The sequence below is a fragment of the Callionymus lyra genome, chromosome 15, assembly GCF_982586985.1.
Source record: "Callionymus lyra chromosome 15, fCalLyr1.hap1.1, whole genome shotgun sequence".
In the NCBI taxonomy this organism is placed as follows: Eukaryota; Metazoa; Chordata; class Actinopteri; order Syngnathiformes; family Callionymidae; genus Callionymus; species Callionymus lyra.
The window spans coordinates 1,521,645-1,538,119 of record NC_141832.1 but is presented as its reverse complement, the minus strand read 5'-3'; the positions used below and the strand labels follow the sequence as shown (position 1 = coordinate 1,538,119).

The 16,475-nt window shown below is 46.0% G+C and overlaps 3 protein-coding genes across 3 annotated transcripts; 2 read left to right on the top strand and 1 right to left on the bottom strand.

Annotated features, from left to right (window-relative positions):
- The first annotated feature begins 31 nt into the window (after window positions 1–31).
- On the top strand, window positions 32–754 carry LOC148064378 (uncharacterized). The gene is made up of 2 exons (XM_087808957.1): window positions 32–150; window positions 205–754. Exons 1-2 carry the CDS (start codon window positions 37–39, stop codon window positions 439–441), a joined length of 351 nt encoding a protein of 116 aa, XP_087665083.1. The 5' UTR covers window positions 32–36; the 3' UTR covers window positions 442–754.
- Window positions 459–6,781, bottom strand: LOC148064377 (26S proteasome non-ATPase regulatory subunit 3-like). Its single transcript, XM_087808955.1, has 12 exons — window positions 6,541–6,781; window positions 4,917–5,107; window positions 4,713–4,853; window positions 4,512–4,648; window positions 4,262–4,452; window positions 4,077–4,180; window positions 2,236–2,350; window positions 2,019–2,138; window positions 1,856–1,959; window positions 1,617–1,772; window positions 1,498–1,548; window positions 459–676 (listed from the first exon to the last, which is right to left on the bottom strand). Exons 1-12 carry the CDS (start codon window positions 6,689–6,691, stop codon window positions 599–601), a joined length of 1,539 nt encoding a protein of 512 aa, XP_087665081.1. The 5' UTR covers window positions 6,692–6,781; the 3' UTR covers window positions 459–598.
- Window positions 6,782–8,684: 1,903 nt separating this feature from the next.
- LOC148064376 (serine/threonine-protein kinase WNK4-like) lies at window positions 8,685–14,390 on the top strand. Its single transcript, XM_087808842.1, has 19 exons — window positions 8,685–9,103; window positions 9,171–9,343; window positions 9,486–9,706; window positions 10,105–10,262; window positions 10,335–10,643; window positions 10,712–10,879; window positions 10,947–11,025; window positions 11,097–11,272; window positions 11,632–11,705; window positions 11,782–11,884; window positions 11,950–12,057; window positions 12,139–12,222; window positions 12,404–12,482; window positions 12,550–12,878; window positions 12,951–12,972; window positions 13,117–13,384; window positions 13,453–13,670; window positions 13,739–13,815; window positions 13,880–14,390. Exons 1-19 carry the CDS (start codon window positions 8,825–8,827, stop codon window positions 13,880–13,882), a joined length of 2,928 nt encoding a protein of 975 aa, XP_087664968.1. The 5' UTR covers window positions 8,685–8,824; the 3' UTR covers window positions 13,883–14,390.
- The last annotated feature ends 2,085 nt before the right edge of the window (window positions 14,391–16,475 follow it).

Here is a 16,475-nt window from a genome sequence, read left to right as displayed (position 1 = left end):
CAGTGTCTCCGCCTGCAGGACGTGTGTGTGAGTCGCATGATGTCGGGGGCGCAGCTGTACCAGGACCTGCTCCAAGTCCTGTCCCAGAATCGGACCGGGCTGGACGACCTCAGGGCCGACCTCAGGGACCTGCACACCCACATCTCCAAGGTGAGTCCGAGGGCGGCTTCTGCGGTTCCGCGCTGACGCCATGTTGGGTTCCAGATGCACGACTCGGCCCGGCTTCGGCCCTCGGAGGCGCCGGTCCAGAACCTCCCGGTCCTGGTCAAAGGTTTCCACGACGACTACCAGGTCCAGCTGGCGACGAACATGGTGCTGCTGCAGCTGGAGACCTTCTGTCAGGACCTGATGCGCAGCCTGAGAGCCGTCGCCACCTACAGGCTGCACCTGCTCACGACCCCCGACCCCCGACCCCACCCGACCCCGTCATTACGTCAGTGACACGCTGAAGACGAGGGTTCCATTTCCAGAAACTTTATTGTTCCAACGATCCAGACACAAAGGGGGATCTGAACCGGAGAGGGGGGGGGGTCACTCGCACAGACCACAACGTACACACAAACACGCACACGGGTGAGCAGGTCATCAGCAGAGAGCATCATGGGAAACTGTCGTCGTCGTCCTCCGCCATCTCTTTGGCGAACTCCAGGTCCTGCTGCTCGCGCTCACGACGCTCCTGCAACACAATATATTTAAGGTTTTATTTAACATTTAAAGTATTGTTTTTACATGTTAATATATTCTTTTACAAACACTTGGACTCTTTATCGCTTTATTATATATGAATGAGTGTGTGTGTGTGTGTGTGTGTTTATGAGTGTGTGTGCGTCTGTGTGTGCATGTTTATGAGTGTGTGTGCGTCTGTGTGTGCATGTTTATGAGTGTGTGTGCGTCTGTGTGTGCGTGTTTATGAGTGTGTGTGTGTGTGTGCGTGTTTATGAATGTCTGTGTGTGCGTGTTTATGAGTGTGTGTGTGTGCGTGTTTATGTGCGTCTGTGCGTGCGTCTGTGTGTGCGTGTTTATGAGTGTGTGTGCGTGTTTATGAGTGTGTGTGTGCGTGTTTATGAGTGTGTGTGTGTGCGTGTTTATGAGTGTGTGTGCGTGTTTATGAGTGTGTGTGCATGTTTATGAGTGTGTGTGTGTGTTTATGAGTGTGTGTGTATGTGTGCGTCTTGTCTGTTTATGATTGTTTTTGAGTGAGTGTGTGACTGTGTGTGCGCGTCTGTGTATGTGTGTGTGTGTGTGTGCGCGTCCGTGTATGCGTTTTTATTAGTGTGTGCGGCTGTGTGTGCCAGTTTGTGTGTACATCTATATGTATACATATTCGTGTGTATACTTGCATGTACATATGCATGTGTGTGTGTGCATACTTGTGTGCGAGTATGTATGCGTGTATGCAAGGGTTGTGTATTCAAGTGTGTACATATGTGTGTGTATCAATGTGCAGTACACGCGTGTGTGTGTACGTGTGTGTACGTGTGTGTACGTGTGTGTTACCTCGGCTGACTCCAGGTCTTTGTTGTAAGCTTTAGGCGGGAACCTCATCGCCTGAAACAAAGAGGCTCAAATCAAAGTGTGCGTGTGCGCGAGTGCGCGCGTGTGTAGCAGACACACACCTTCACAGACATGTTGTGTATGTCCAGGCAGAAGGAGATCCTCTGATGGAAGGCCAGCTGAGGCTCTCTGGTCCCGTAGATGTCCATGGTTTCTTTGGACTGGACGAACCCTTTCTCGTGGTTGATGCTGGCCTCGATCACGCCGTCACGGATCGCCTGCGGACGACACGCCGGCGTCACACACTCTCACACACACACTCACACACACTCTCACACACACACACTCAGGGCGCGGTTACCTTGGCGACGATGAACTCGGCGTCCTCGGGACTGTCCAGCTGCAGCTTCTGCGCGATGTCGGCCAGAGAGATGCGCGAGTACGACAGGCTGATCATCCTCACACCTGCGGACCACACCTGTCACTCAACGGACGCCGAGCGGCGCGGCGCGTGATTGGCTCACCGGTCTTGATGACGTTGTGTCTCAGGCGGATGATGAGCGTGTAGGTGCCGTCCGTCTGGAACTTCTCACCAAACTCCTCCAGCACCTGATTGAACTTGGCCAGGTTCCCCATCCGCACAGCTGCGCACACACACACACACACACACACACACACACACACACACACACACACACGGGGTCACACACTCTACATACACAACCAGTGGCAGCTACTGACCCTGGGTCAACAGGAAGTAGGGCATCAGGGACCTCTTGAGTGACGGCTGTCGGAACTGAAGGCGGTCAGGGATCTCTCCCAGCAGCAGCTCCACCACCACCAGCAGCTTGTGGACCTGAAGTCACATGTTTCAATGTTGCTCGTCAGGGAAAATATCAACTTGTTTAAGATATTCAACACATGTTCTTTGGCTTCAAATCATAGTTATGGTATCGTTTGTATTGAAATAAAGTGTATTTCTAGTACTCGACAATACTACACATGTGTACTCGTTACTACTAGATGCGTCAACATCTACACGTATAGTTACACGGATATCAAACCTTAAAAGTCTAGAAAAGTCAATAACCATTTACACGTTTTAACAGAGTACTACTGCGGGGACTCGCCAATACTACTGCGGGGACTCGCCAATACTACTGCGGGGACTCGCGAATACTACTGAGGGGACTCGCCAATACTACTGAGGGGACTCGCCAATACTACTGAGGGGACTCGCCAATACTACTGCGGGGACTCGCCAATACTACTGCGGGGACTCGCCAATACTACTGCGGGGACTCGCCAATACTACTGCGGGGACTCGCCAATACTACTGCGGGGACTCGCCAAGACTACTGCGGGGACTCGCCAAGACTACTGCGGGGACTCGCCAATACTACTGCGGGGACTCGCCAAGACTACTGCGGGGACTCGCCAAGACTACTGCGGGGACTCGCCAATACTACTGCGGGGACTCGCCAATACTACTGCGGGGACTCGCCAAGACTACTGCGGGGACTCGCCAATACTACTGCGGGGACTCGCCAATACTACTGCGGGGACTCGCCAATACTACTGCGGGGACTCGCCAATACTACTGCGGGGACTCGCCAATACTACTGAGGGGACTCGCCAATACTACTGCGGGGACTCGCCAATACTACTGCGGGGACTCGCCAATACTACTGCGGGGACTCGCCAATACTACTGCGGTGACTCGCCAAGACTACTGCGGGGACTCGCCAATACTACTGCGGGGACTCGCCAATACTACTGCGGGGACTCGCCAATACTACTGAGGGGACTCGCCAATACTACTGCGGGGACTCGCCAATACTACTGCGGGGACTCGCCAATACTACTGCGGGGACTCGCCAATACTACTGAGGGGACTCGCCAATACTACTGAGGGGACTCGCCAATACTACTGCGGGGACTCGCCAAGACTACTGAGGGGACTCGCCAATACTACTGCGGGGACTCGCCAATACTACTGAGGGGACTCACCAATACTACTGCGGGGACTCGCCAATACTACTGCGGGGACTCGCCAATACTACTGCGGGGATTCGCCAATACTACTGTGGGGACTCGCCAATACTACTGAGGGGATTCGCCAATACTACTGTGGGGATTCGCCAATACTACTGTGGGGACTCGCCAATACTACTGAGGGGACTCGCCAATACTACTGCGGGGACTCGCCAATACTACTGCGGGGACTAGCAAATACTACTGCGGGGACTTGCAACGCGACTGCAAAGTATAATAACATTTTGACAGATTTCTGAGCGCCTACAGAAAATAGATGGAGGTCAGCAAGTAATACCAGGATTAATACATAAAGCTAATATGGTGAATAAAGTGATTCATCCGTTATGTTGGCTATAACCGAGTATTTGAAGGGAGTTCATATGAATACATGTCCGATAACTAATGGAAGGGATTTGCTGTAATGGGACTAGGATGTGTTTGAATGGAGACGGGACCCTCTGGTGGTTATGTAACGCAACTGCATGTTGACAAACTGACCACACGTGTGGAGAAACATATTCTCGTCAGAACCCTCGGCTTCTTACCGTCTGTTTGAATCCCACGGCCGTGTGTTGAGGAGCTTTCCTCAGAGCGTTGGTGAGGGTGCGGCGAGCTTCAGAGTACTCCAGCTGGATGGCCTTGATCCGACCTGCGGGTCACATGACAGGGGTTCATGTCGGTTCAAGCAGAAGTGCCAGGGAGGCGCGTGGAAAGGCGAGGGTGGCGGCACCTGTGTAGTAGAGGTATCGGGCCCACTCGTTGTTGTTGGCGAGCTCGGGGAACACCGACTTGGACACCAGCTTCTCGGCCTGGTCGTACAGGTTGTAGGTCAGGTAGTTCCTCAGCAGCAGATTGAGGAGGACGGCCTGTCCGTCAAAGTCGTGGCGCAGAGTCGCCGTCCGCAGCCGGGTGTGAAGGAAGCTGCGCGAGTCAGAGGGTTAGAAACCCTGTCGTACACACAGGTGAGCAGAGGGACGCACCTGCGGATTGTGTGGAACTGCTGCAGGAACTCGTACACGCGGGCGTGGTAGTAGTAACACTTGGCGGCCACCAGGTCCAAAGCCCGGCGGTTCTTGGAGCTGATTTTCTGAAGGAGATCATCGGAAACCTTCTGGGCCTGAAACCAGAATCACCAGAGTGATCACAGGTATATCACATTAATCCGAGGTCCTTGGACTCACCTGAGGGTATCTCTGGTTGTGCGTCAGGTAAACGACCAGCAGCAGCTGCAGGTAGGCCTCCACCTCTGGCAGCAGAGGAGTCGTCGCCAACTTCCCGGTGCGCGGCCGGAACTGAAGTTCTCCGTCGGCCAGGTCCATCGGCTGCGACACAAACATGCACGTGAATCGGCGAGTCAAGTCTTGAGCGGGCGGGCGTCGGCTCACCTCCTCCAGGAAGCCCAGCAGGAACTCCCTGGTGGACGTGTTGGAGGTGAAGAAGCCGGTGATGGACTTTTGCAGGACCGTGGCGTTGAGGCGCCTGCTGGTGGACGGGAGCGCCCGCAGAGCTCTCATGACGAAGCGCGGCTCCTTCCCGGAGACGGCCCGCTCGATCTGCTTCACGTGCTCCCGGATGTCTGCGGCACACAAGCCTCGCTCAGACCCACAACCAGAACCCCACAGTACTCAGAAGAAAAAAACTATGACTATAAATCGTAATGAAATTTGAGGCACAATTTCAACTGGCTTCCAGTTTCTTCCAGTTTCTTTCAGGATCAACTTTAAAATTCTGGTTCTTACTTTCAGATCTATTCATGGTCAGGCTCCTCCTTACATCACTGATCTGATCCAGCCTTACACCCCAGCTCGGGCTCTGAGGTCTGTGGATCAGAATCTACTGATGGTTCCACGCACACGGCTCAGGACCAGAGGAGAGAAATCTTTTCAGGCTGTTGCTCCTAAGCTTTGGAACGATCTTCTCTCTCTTTGACTTGATGATCTACTGACTCCTTTAAGAAACATCTTAAGACATTTCTATTTGTTCAGGCTTTTCCTTGAATTTCTCGAACTCCTGTGTTGTCCTCAGTATTATCTTGATCTTTAAAGTATGTACTTTTTTGAGTATTGTTTTGTTTGTTTAAGTGCTTTGTGACCCTGGTCTGGAAAAGCGCTATATGAATAAATATTACTTACTTACAATGTGGAATCTGATCAAATAACTGTCGTCTGTGGTATAAAACTGTGATCCAGAGAGCCTTCATCCAGTCGCACTAAAACCATGCCGTGCATCGTATGAAGGTATTACGGTAGAATCCAATTCCCCGCAAAAAAGAGGCAGATTTTGTTTTGTTTGTTGAAGATCATTTGCTACTTCTGTGCGTCTTTAAAGAGATTCTTCACCGGCTGCTCAGATGCAGAGAATCTTCAGACGTGTCAACGAAGAAAAGATTTACTTCAGATTTATATGATTTATATCTGTTTATGTAAATAAAAACAGCAAGTTTCTTGCATTTTAACTGGTTACATAATGATGTGATGCCTGCAAGTAACAAGTATTTTTATAATTACTTATAAAGAAAACTATATTTTAATTGTTACAAGGCAATACGTTTGAAAAACAATAGCCTTCAGCAAATCTTAGAAGAAATAAAGTTCATCTTGGAGCAGTGAAATAACTACAATATTTTGATAAACAAGTCGGTGAAGCCAACTTTGTGTTGTCAGTAGCATCAAGCTAGCATGTGTCAGTGAAGTGTAGCATCCGTCCTACACTTTCATCTGACTTTCATTATACTAATACACGAGTCTGTCGGTTGTATAAACAAATGTTACATAAAACTAATGTAACTATAAAACAAAGGACACGTCAAACAAGCGACTATACTGTGAATCTGGCGACGATGGAAAACTTTTGATCCGTCAACAACACTAGCTCCGGAGGCTAAGCTAACATGCTAATGGCTCACTCTTTCAAGAACCAGACTTCAGGGCCAGGATCTTCCAACTGGACCTGCCTGTAGTAAGAACCATCACTGGTCTCGCTAGAGTCCAGTGATGGTTCGGTTGTTACCTTCCAAAGTCAGACTGTCATTCTCTTTGGGTTTCGCCGTGTTAGCCGCGTCCTCCTCCGGCATCTCAACGTCCAGCGGCTCCTTCGGCTTCTCGGCTTTAGACTCCCGACTCGCGGCTTTCTCTCGCCGTTTGGCCGTGGTCTCCTTCATGGCGTCCTGGAGACGATAGTCTGGTTCTGGTTCTGGTGGTTCGGACCTGGTTTCTGGGCTACACAACACTTGTGTGGCGGAGGCACAATGACTGAGCAGAATCAGCAGCGCAGTGACTTGTGGGAGGAGAGCGCCCCCTGCCAGACAGGAGTAGTCGAGCACCGATGCTTTGTTCAGCTGTATAATAATAATAATAATAATAATAATAATAATAATAATAATAATAATAATAATAATAATAATCTGTATTTATATAGCGCCTTTCAAATGATCACAATAACTTTTTTAAATAACGAATCGAAATGTAAAGTTATTACACCGTAATTTACGGTGTTTGTTACCGATTTGTTTCACAATAAAGCATACACGTTGTAATGGAAGTCACTTTGATAGACACTGCCTCTGGTTAAAAGAACCACTTTTTATTTACAAAAACAAGCTTCTTTTTGTTGACATTACGTAACATTACAAGTTTTTCTGTTACCAAGATAACCTCCATTTAAGACATACTGCACATTTCTTTAATGCTAAATGTATTATATTAATTAGTTCTCCTGTAATTAATTATTAAAAATATCTCAAAATAAAGTAATTACATACCGTTCTTAATTTGATTCTTAAACGTATATAAAATAATTTATTATTTTTAAAATAAACTAATTATTTACTGTTCTAAAGTTGATTCTTAAAATATTTTAAATTAATTTAATATTTTACAAATAAACTAATTATTTACTTTTCTTAATTTGATTCTTAAACTTATATAAAATAATTTAATATTATCAAAATAAAGGAATTATTTACTGTTCTAAAGTTGATTCTTACAAATATTTAAAATTAATTAAATATTTTCAAAATAAACGAATTATATACTGTTCTTAATTTGATTCTTAAACATATTTAAAATGAATTTAATATCTTTTAAATAAACGTATTATTTATTGTTCTTAATTTGATTCTTAAACATATAAAAAATAATTTAATATTTTCAAAATAAACTTTTTAGATAGATTAACAGCTAGATAGATCAACTTAATGTGATTCATTTGATTCTTAAACATATATAAAATAATTTAATATTTTCAAAATAAAAAAATGATTTACTGTTCTAAAGTTGATTCTTAAACTATTTTAAATTAATATATTATTTTCAAAATAAACTAATTAGATAGATAAACAGATAGATAGATAAACTTAATGTTATTAATTTGATTCTTAAACATATTGAAAATTAATTTAATATTTTCAAAATAAACTAATTAGATAGATAAAGTTAATGTTCTTAATTTGATTCTTAAAAATATTTAAAAATAATGTAATATTTTCCAAATAAACTAATTATTTACTGTTTTTAATTTGATTCTTTAACACATTTAAAATGAATTTAATGTTTTCAAAATAAACTTATTATTTACTGTTCTTAATTTGATTCTTAAAAATATTTAGAAATAATAAAATATTTTCAAAATGAACTAATTATTTACCACCCAGTAACACATGGCACCTTGCTTTATTTTGAAAACATTAATTGAATTGATATATTTTATCAAAGGAAAAGAAAACGGTACAATATAGATTAATGTATCCAAATATGCTATTTATCATTTGTTCTGTATTTTGAGTGTTTTTTATGGTTTAAATGCCCTTTTGAAAAAAAACATGAACCAAAGTTTTACTCCAGCAACGTGTGGCTGATCCACGATATTTGTGGTTGTGAGCGAACGAAGGCAGGTGTGTTTCATTGATCTATTCCGATCCGAGGGATCGAGGGATAATCAAACTGTAATTAAAATGCAGTCGTGCTGGTGGACAAATAATCCAGTTTGGAAGTCCATGGATGAGTCCTCAGCTGTTCGTCCGCATCAGAGCAGAACCCACCACAGAGAAGTTTCAGGCTCAGACAGATGGTGGTGGGAGATGGTCAGTAGGTGGGGTTGTGTGTGTGTGTTCCCTGCTGATAACGCACACAGAAATTATTTTTAGTGGAGTCTCCTTTCTCGTGGTCAGAACCTGGTTCTCGCCTGCACCCACTTGGTGAGCGTGATCGAACATGGACCCAAAGAGACCTTCATCAACTCCTGGTATCAGGCTGAAGATAAAGTGCACCTGAGCCTTGAACCGTGTAGGTCAGCTATGTGGACCCCTGACAAAGAGGACCGGTCTCGACCTCTCCCGGCTCTCATGGCGGACAGTTCTACTTCGCAGCGCCTCAGTCAACAGGACGATAGCTCCGACTCTGAGGAGACGCAGTCTGGACAGGAGGAGGAGGATGAGGAGACCCGGGCAGCCGCCACCTCCCCAGATGGTCGTTTTCTTAAGTTTAACATCGTGATCGGACAAGGGTCCTTCAAAACCGTTTTCAAGGGACTGGACACGGAAACAACTCTGGAGGTCGCCTGGTGTGAGCTGCAGGTACACACACAATCACACTCTCCTCACACACACACACGCTTGTCTGAGTTGTGTGTCTCTGGCCCAGACGCAGCGCCTCAGCAAGTCGGAGCGTCGGCGCTTCAGTGAGGAGGTGGACATGCTGAAGAACCTCCAGCACCCCAACATTGTGCGCTTCTACGACTCCTGGAAATTCGTGTTAAAGGGAAAGAGGCGCACTGTCCTTGTGACCGAGCTCATGACGTCAGGAACCCTGAAGACGTGAGGACACACATGCAGACACACTCGCGGTTAAAGGTGTTCGGGACAGATAAGATGCGCTCGTGACTCAGCAGCAGGAAGTTCCGCACACCAGATCCAGATTGTTGCGTGTCCACACTTTCATAATGTGTGTGTGTTACAGCTACCTCCGTAGGTTTCGACCGGTGAAGATGAAGCTGCTCCAGCGCTGGAGCGTCCAGATACTAAAGGGGCTCTACTTCCTGCACTCACGAAGTCCCCCGATCCTGCACCGAGACCTCAAGTGTGACAACGTGTTCATCACAGGGCCGAGCGCCTCCGTCAAGATCGGAGACCTCGGCCTCGCCACGCTCAAGAAAGCCTCATTTGCCAAGAGCGTGATCGGTGAGAGAGGTCATGTACTCTGATTGAGCAAGGTCATGAAAGCTCAGTTGCACGTATAACACGTTTCAACCAGAGAGTAGGTTAGTCTCAGGCATTCCTAACGACTCCCATTTCACTTATGTTCATTCCCTGCCATCCAATAATCCCTTATTGTGGTTATGTCATGGGGATCAGTCCCCAATTGGCGTATTGTGGGACGCTTTGCAAAGACCACCAATAAATAGTGATTTTGTTTCTTTGTAACTTAAATGACTGACCAGGACCACTCAGTAGAAGCAGAGGTCCTGGTCCTGTGTGCCATAATGGCACAGAAATGGGATGAATAGATACTGTAGTCTTATGCAGAAATGAATTATTTGGTTCTTAAACACTATGTTTGTGAATGTTTTTTTCACCAGGTACTCCAGAGTTCATGGCTCCAGAGATGTATGAGGAGAAGTACGACGAAGCTGTGGACGTGTATGCATTTGGCATGTGCCTCCTAGAGATGGCCACGTCCGACTACCCGTACTCAGAATGTGAAAACGCAGCCCAGATATACCGGAAAGTCACCAACGTACGCGAGATCCGGACGAGGACATCATAGTGGTTGCAGCGGTAAAGTGAAGTGTAACTTTCTGTCTCCCAGGGAGTCAAACCAGAGAGTTTCTACAAAGTCAAAGAGGCAGAGCTTCGCAATATCATCGACAGCTGCATCTGCACAAAGAGTCGGGAGCGTTTCACGGTGCAGGAGCTGCTTGATCAGCCGTTCTTTCAGGATCAGCAGGGGGTCAGGGTGGAACTGGCGGAGGATGACGACGGTCTGAAGGGGTCGCTGAAGCTGTGGCTTCGTATGGACGGAGAATGGAAACTGCACGGGAAGTATAAAGACAACGAGGCCCTCGAGTTCCAGTTTGAGGTCTACAAGGACGTCCCGGAGGAGGTCGCTCAGGACATGGTAGCAAACGCTACATATGAGGCGGTTTTCTGGGATACACCTAGTGCTCTGACCATTGTACCCTACAGGTGGTTCTCGGCTTCGTATCGGAGGTCGACTACAAACTGGTTGCCAACGCAATTAGAAAGAGAGTGGCTGCCATCGATCGCCAACGGGAAAGATGGCGCCGCCTTCAGGAGACACCCGAACATGAGAATGAGAAGGCTAAAGGGTCAAGAACTCCACCAAGTGACCAGGTACGGTGCAGACGTCCTGCTGGTTGGTTGCACCTTGTGTTGAAATTTTTTTTTAAAAACATTTCAGAAGGAGTCGGAAATCAGCAGGAAACAAGCTCCTCCAGTTGAAGCAAGGACATCATCCACCACGTGGACGCCTGCAACATGTGACTAATCAACAAGCAGGAAGATAAAGCTATCATCAAGTTACTCATCATGTTCCTGTCTTATGCACTAGCTTTCGTGAAGACGGGCAACTCCACCACTCGTGAAGCCATACCCACCACATCTCAGGCAAGCCCTTCTCTGCTGCCCATCAAGCCATCCCGCCCTCTTGTGTCCTTTCCAGCTCAACCCTCCCCAATGAAACTGAGGTCAAAACCACCACCTTTGCCTGTACTCCTATACCCCAAGGTGAGCAGCCAGCTAGTCTGAGGCATGGTTATACGTGGAGGATAGCAACTTGAGTGTAGCAAGAGTACCTGGACCGTGAAGGCTAGATTCCGTTGCTTACAGTGGGAGTCTAGCCTTGATGGTACTGGCTCCAGTCTATAGACAAAAGAGAGACTAGAGACTCTGGGCAATAGAGGCCAAAGAGGAGGATGGAGGCTAAAGTCCTTGGACTACAGAGGAAGAAGTCCAGGGATGATTCCGATTAGAATACCTAGATGACAGAGGTTAGAGTACCTGGGCACCTAGAGTCAAAGGAAGTATTAGGATAGAGGGGAGTGTATGATGAAGTCAAAAGACGTCTAAATTGACAATCGTTCCAGAGCATCACCGTTTCCCAAAGTTCCAAGACTTCACCATCCAAGTTGCTTCCTGGGTTCTCCTCACCTGCCGACAGGTAAACGAACAAACAAAATATGGAAACACACACTCTGAAAACGTACACACGGACAATGATTATTGCGTGTTTACAGTCACGCCTCAGACGTGACTTCAGGTTTGAGTGACAGCGCTGAGGGCCAATCAGAGAAAGAACGTCTGAATAAGCGGACGAGAGCTCGTCTGAAAATGATCACGGTAGATACACACAGACACATGTACACACTCATAAATGCATTTTGGACATGAGTGTGTGTGTGCAGGTGTTTGACAGAGTGGTGGAGTCTTACTTAGAGACGCACAACGGAAAGATCGTCACCTTCAAGTTCGACTTGGACGGAGACAATCCTGAGGACATCGCCTCAGTCATGGTGAGTCTGTTACTAGGAGTCTGTGTAAGGGTCTGGAGCCTGTCCTGGCTGTAAGTCTGCTTCCTTGTGTGCTTCCCTCAGATCCACAGAGACTTCATCCTCCCGGAGGAGCGCCACGGCTTCATCCAGCGGATGTACGACCTCGTCGCCAGAGCCGAGTCAATGGTGAGTCTTGTTTTACATCTGATGGTCATGTTGGGCGATGTTGGTATCCTGGTCTGGTCTTTGTCCTTCAACACAGTCACAGCTTACTTAATCAAAAACTCTTCGTAAAGAGTCAACAACTCCTGACCTTAAAATTAAATTAAACCTGTTCCGTGCTGAAGGTTTGACTCTTTTAACGTAGACCTCCAGATCCACGACAGCTCGACAACCGAAGACATCTCGGCTCTCAAGGTCATCTCCACCTATCTCACGTCAACAAGGTGATTGATGTTAGGTCTGGATTCATCAACACCGTGGTGTCATCAGTCCTCTCTCCCTCTCTTTTAGGCAACACCCAAAGGCCTCGCCCAGAACCATTTAGCCTTTCGTCGCTGCCCTTACCTTCCCACTATGGTCCCCCTTACTCCACCTACATGTCCCCTCAACCCCCCACGCCTCCTGTCGCTGCCCTTCCTCTCTGGCCTCACGCCCAGGACCAGTCCTTTCTCCAGAGACAGGAAGTCGTAGCCAACTTCCTGTCTCTGGCCATGAACGTGGCTCAGTCCATCCTGCCGCCACTCCCAGCACACACTTCCGCTCCTGCAAATTCAATTTCAGAGTCTCAGTCCGGCTCCGCCCCCCGTCAGTTTCACGTTGAGTCTTATAGTCCGGGACCGGTAAGATGTTTTGGGGCCTTCAACTGCTGTTTTTTACATGATGAGTGAACAACCTTTCCTTTCTTCTCATAGGGCTCAGCTCCGCCCCCTGCTGGTAAGTGAGTGTGTGTTTTAGCGTATGCTATTGTTTTCTGGATACAACTTTCTCAGGTCCAGTCCTGGTCCAAAATGTGTCAACTTATGAACCATAATATTGGAGCTTACCATCCATTTTGGTGTAACTTGAATTCCCCTTTAGTTTCCAGTGTTGGCCGCTTCCAAGTCTCCGCCTCGAAAACTGTTCCAGGTGTGCAGGCCCTAGAGCCCCAGCCTTTTAACCAGGCCACGCCAACTGCTCGCTCCCCCCCGCCCACGACGAGTCTGGACTCCGCAAGTTCCAACGGCAGTGCCGAGGAGCAGGTGAGGGTGAAGGAGAAGGTAACTGGCAGCAGCTCATGCGTTACCTCCGAAGAATCGGACAGTGACTTTGAGGAGATGTGGGCGGAGCTAAAGCAACTGCGACAAAAGTGAGCCAAGATGAATATTTCGTGTTTATCAAGCGGTAGAATGATCGGACCCATCCCACCCTTCGCAGGCACCTCGCACAGGTAGAGTCTCTGCAGGCCAATCAGAAGCAGGAGATGGTAAAGCTGTACCAATCCATGGGCAAGACCCCGCCCCCTGGGGTCTTCCCTCCTGCTGCCATGTTGAACCAACGACAGCGTCGTCTTTCCAAACTAGGACACCCGTCGCCCCGGAACACCCCTCAGCAGCGCCGTAGCGGCGGACAGAGGGAAGCTCCGTCACATTCAGGTGAAGCCTCGGCAGCCCAGGTGACAATATCTCTCTCGCAGGGTCACCTGACTCTGGTTGTTGTCCAGGTATCATGCGGGGCAGCTGGGGGGGCAAATATAAGACTGGGCGTGGAGTAACCTTTGCCCCTGAGGACACCGTAATAGTGAGTGTGTTCACTGGTGCGAGTCAGAGTGTGTATTCATGTACGCGTGTGTTCTTTCTTGCAGTGATTTCCCCTTTGATGTGACGTTTGAGCGAAACCCTTCTGACACACACGTGATGATGTCGGCAGGAAGTGATGTCACTGACGGTTGAAGCTGGTCAACGGTGGCGTCGACGCGGCGGCAATGAGAGTTAAAAAAATTACTTTTAAAAATGAAAGAAAACACGTCGGGCTGACGGAGACACTCCTGGACCGACCTCGCCCTCACATCAGCGTGGACGCCTGTGACCTCTGGTGTTAGCGGGTGTTAGCGGGTGTTAGCGGGTGTTAGCGGGTCAGGTGTCCGGGGTCACCATATGGGACCCTTGTCGTGCTTGTACTTCATATACCTCTGATTATTATTTATTTTTTGCTGTTGCTTCGTTGATGACTTCCTGCACTTTATTCTTAATTGTGCTCAAAAATAAAAAATAATACGACACGAATGAGTGCAACAGATGACTTCACAAACACATACACAGATACACACAATTGTGTTTGTGTAATCGTTGATAAAGAATAAAAAAAAAAACTTCTGCTTGTTCATATCTTTGTGTTACAATTTAACATCTGGAAGCAAAAAGCCCATCCTTGACTTTCCCTGGTTCATCCCTTCTTGGACCTCTTATAAAAGTCTGGACTCCGTAGAAACATCTGAGCTTCATCTTGAATCAGCAGGTGAGTCTCTGGTTCTATCCCCATTTCCTCTGTGTTTGTCGGCCGGCCTGCCAAAGTTGTGTGTTTTTGTTCATGTGGTTGTTTACTCTTTTTGTTTTTTTACTTGTTTTCATGTGTGTTTATTGTTTATTTGTTTTTTTGTCTTTCTTTTTCGTGTGTAAACTGTTTTTCCTCTTTTTTATTTTTTATTGTGTCTTTTTGTAAACATAAACAGCATAAATATTAATAAAAAACATAAAACAGCACACAAACACAAAAAGACACAATAAAAAATAAAAAAAGAGGAAAAACACTATACACACGAAAAAGAAAGACAAAGAAATTATACATAAGAGCGAACACAAACATTTCACAAACCAACACAAATAAAACAGGATAGGACAAAAAACATGCACACACAAAAAAAAAAAACATTTAAAAAGCCCAAACAAAATGAATAAAAGCAGCACAAACCAAAAAACCTTACGCATGTTTTGAGAAAAAAACAAATAAACAATAAACACACATGAAAACAAGTAAAACAACAAATGCTGTTTTATGTTTTTTATTAATATTTATGCTGTTTATGTCTTATTTTGTGTGAAATGTTTGTACTTTTGTATGTGGTTTTTCTGCTTGTTTATTAACTTTTATTAACTGTTGGTATGCTATTTTTATGGTTTTTGCTTTTGTCTATTTGCTGTTGGTATTTTTTTGTTTGTTTATTTTATGCTGTTATTTTGTGCTATTTTCGTGTTTTTGTAGTCTTTTTGTTCTTGTACTTTGCTTTTAAGTCTTTTTGTGTTGTTGTTCTGTATTTTTAATTTATTTTTGTGTTATTGTTCTGTGTTTTTGAGTCTTTTTGTGTTATTGTGCTGTTTTTTTTAGTTTTTTTGTGTTGTTGTGCTGTATATTTAAGTTTTTTTTTAAGTAAGTAATTTGTATTTATATAGCGCTTTTCCAGACCAGGGTCACAAAGCGCTTAAACAATCAAAACAATATTCAATAAAGTATATATTTTAAAGATCAAGATAAAACTGATAACACAACAGGAGTTCCAGAAAATCAAGGAAAAGCCTGAACAAATAAAAGGTCTTGAGATGTTTCTTGAAGGAGAGTTTCAGTTTTGTCCACATTTAGCTTCAAAGTGTTTTCACTCATTGTTTGATTTCTAGCAACAATTTACTAAGTTCAGCCTCTGGGGCTCAGTTGGATCAACAGAGCAGTAGAGCTGGATGTCATCAGCAAAAATGTGATAAGAAACATCAGGAAATCTCTGAATGATTTTACCGAGGGGAATCAAGTACAGCAAAAACAATAAAGGACCCAGAACAGAACATTGAGGGACTCCACACAACAGATGATTCAGACCACATTTGATGGGCAGATACACTAAAACTGCGCCAAGAAAAGTATGATGAGAACCATTTAAATACATACCTAGACAGTCCCACTTAATCCCTCAGTCTTCTCAGCAGGATCTGGTTCAACTGTGTCAAAGGCTGAGGACAGATCCAAGAGAACCAGAACAGTGGATTTACCCGAGTCAGCCGACATCATGATGTCTCTGGACACTTTCAGTAAGGCTGTCTCTGTAGAGTGATGTTTACGGAAGCCAGACTGAAACTTCTCATGGATGTCGCTCTGATCCAGGAACAAAGACAGCTGCTCAGACACCACCTTCTCCAAGATCTTGGACAAGAAAGGGAGCTTAGAAATAGGCCTGAAAATACTGAGGTCAGTCGGATCTAAGCCTTTTTGAGCAAGGCTCAACAATGGCATGTTTGAATGCATTGGGAAAAACCCCTGTGGAAAGGGAGAGGTTCACCATATTGGTAACCCAGGGGCCAATTACATCAAATACTTTGATAAAAAGACTACAAGGAAGGACGTCATCTGAGCAAGAGGAGGGTTTCATCTTGTTCACTAGTGCCGAAATATCACCCAGAGATACATTACTGAAG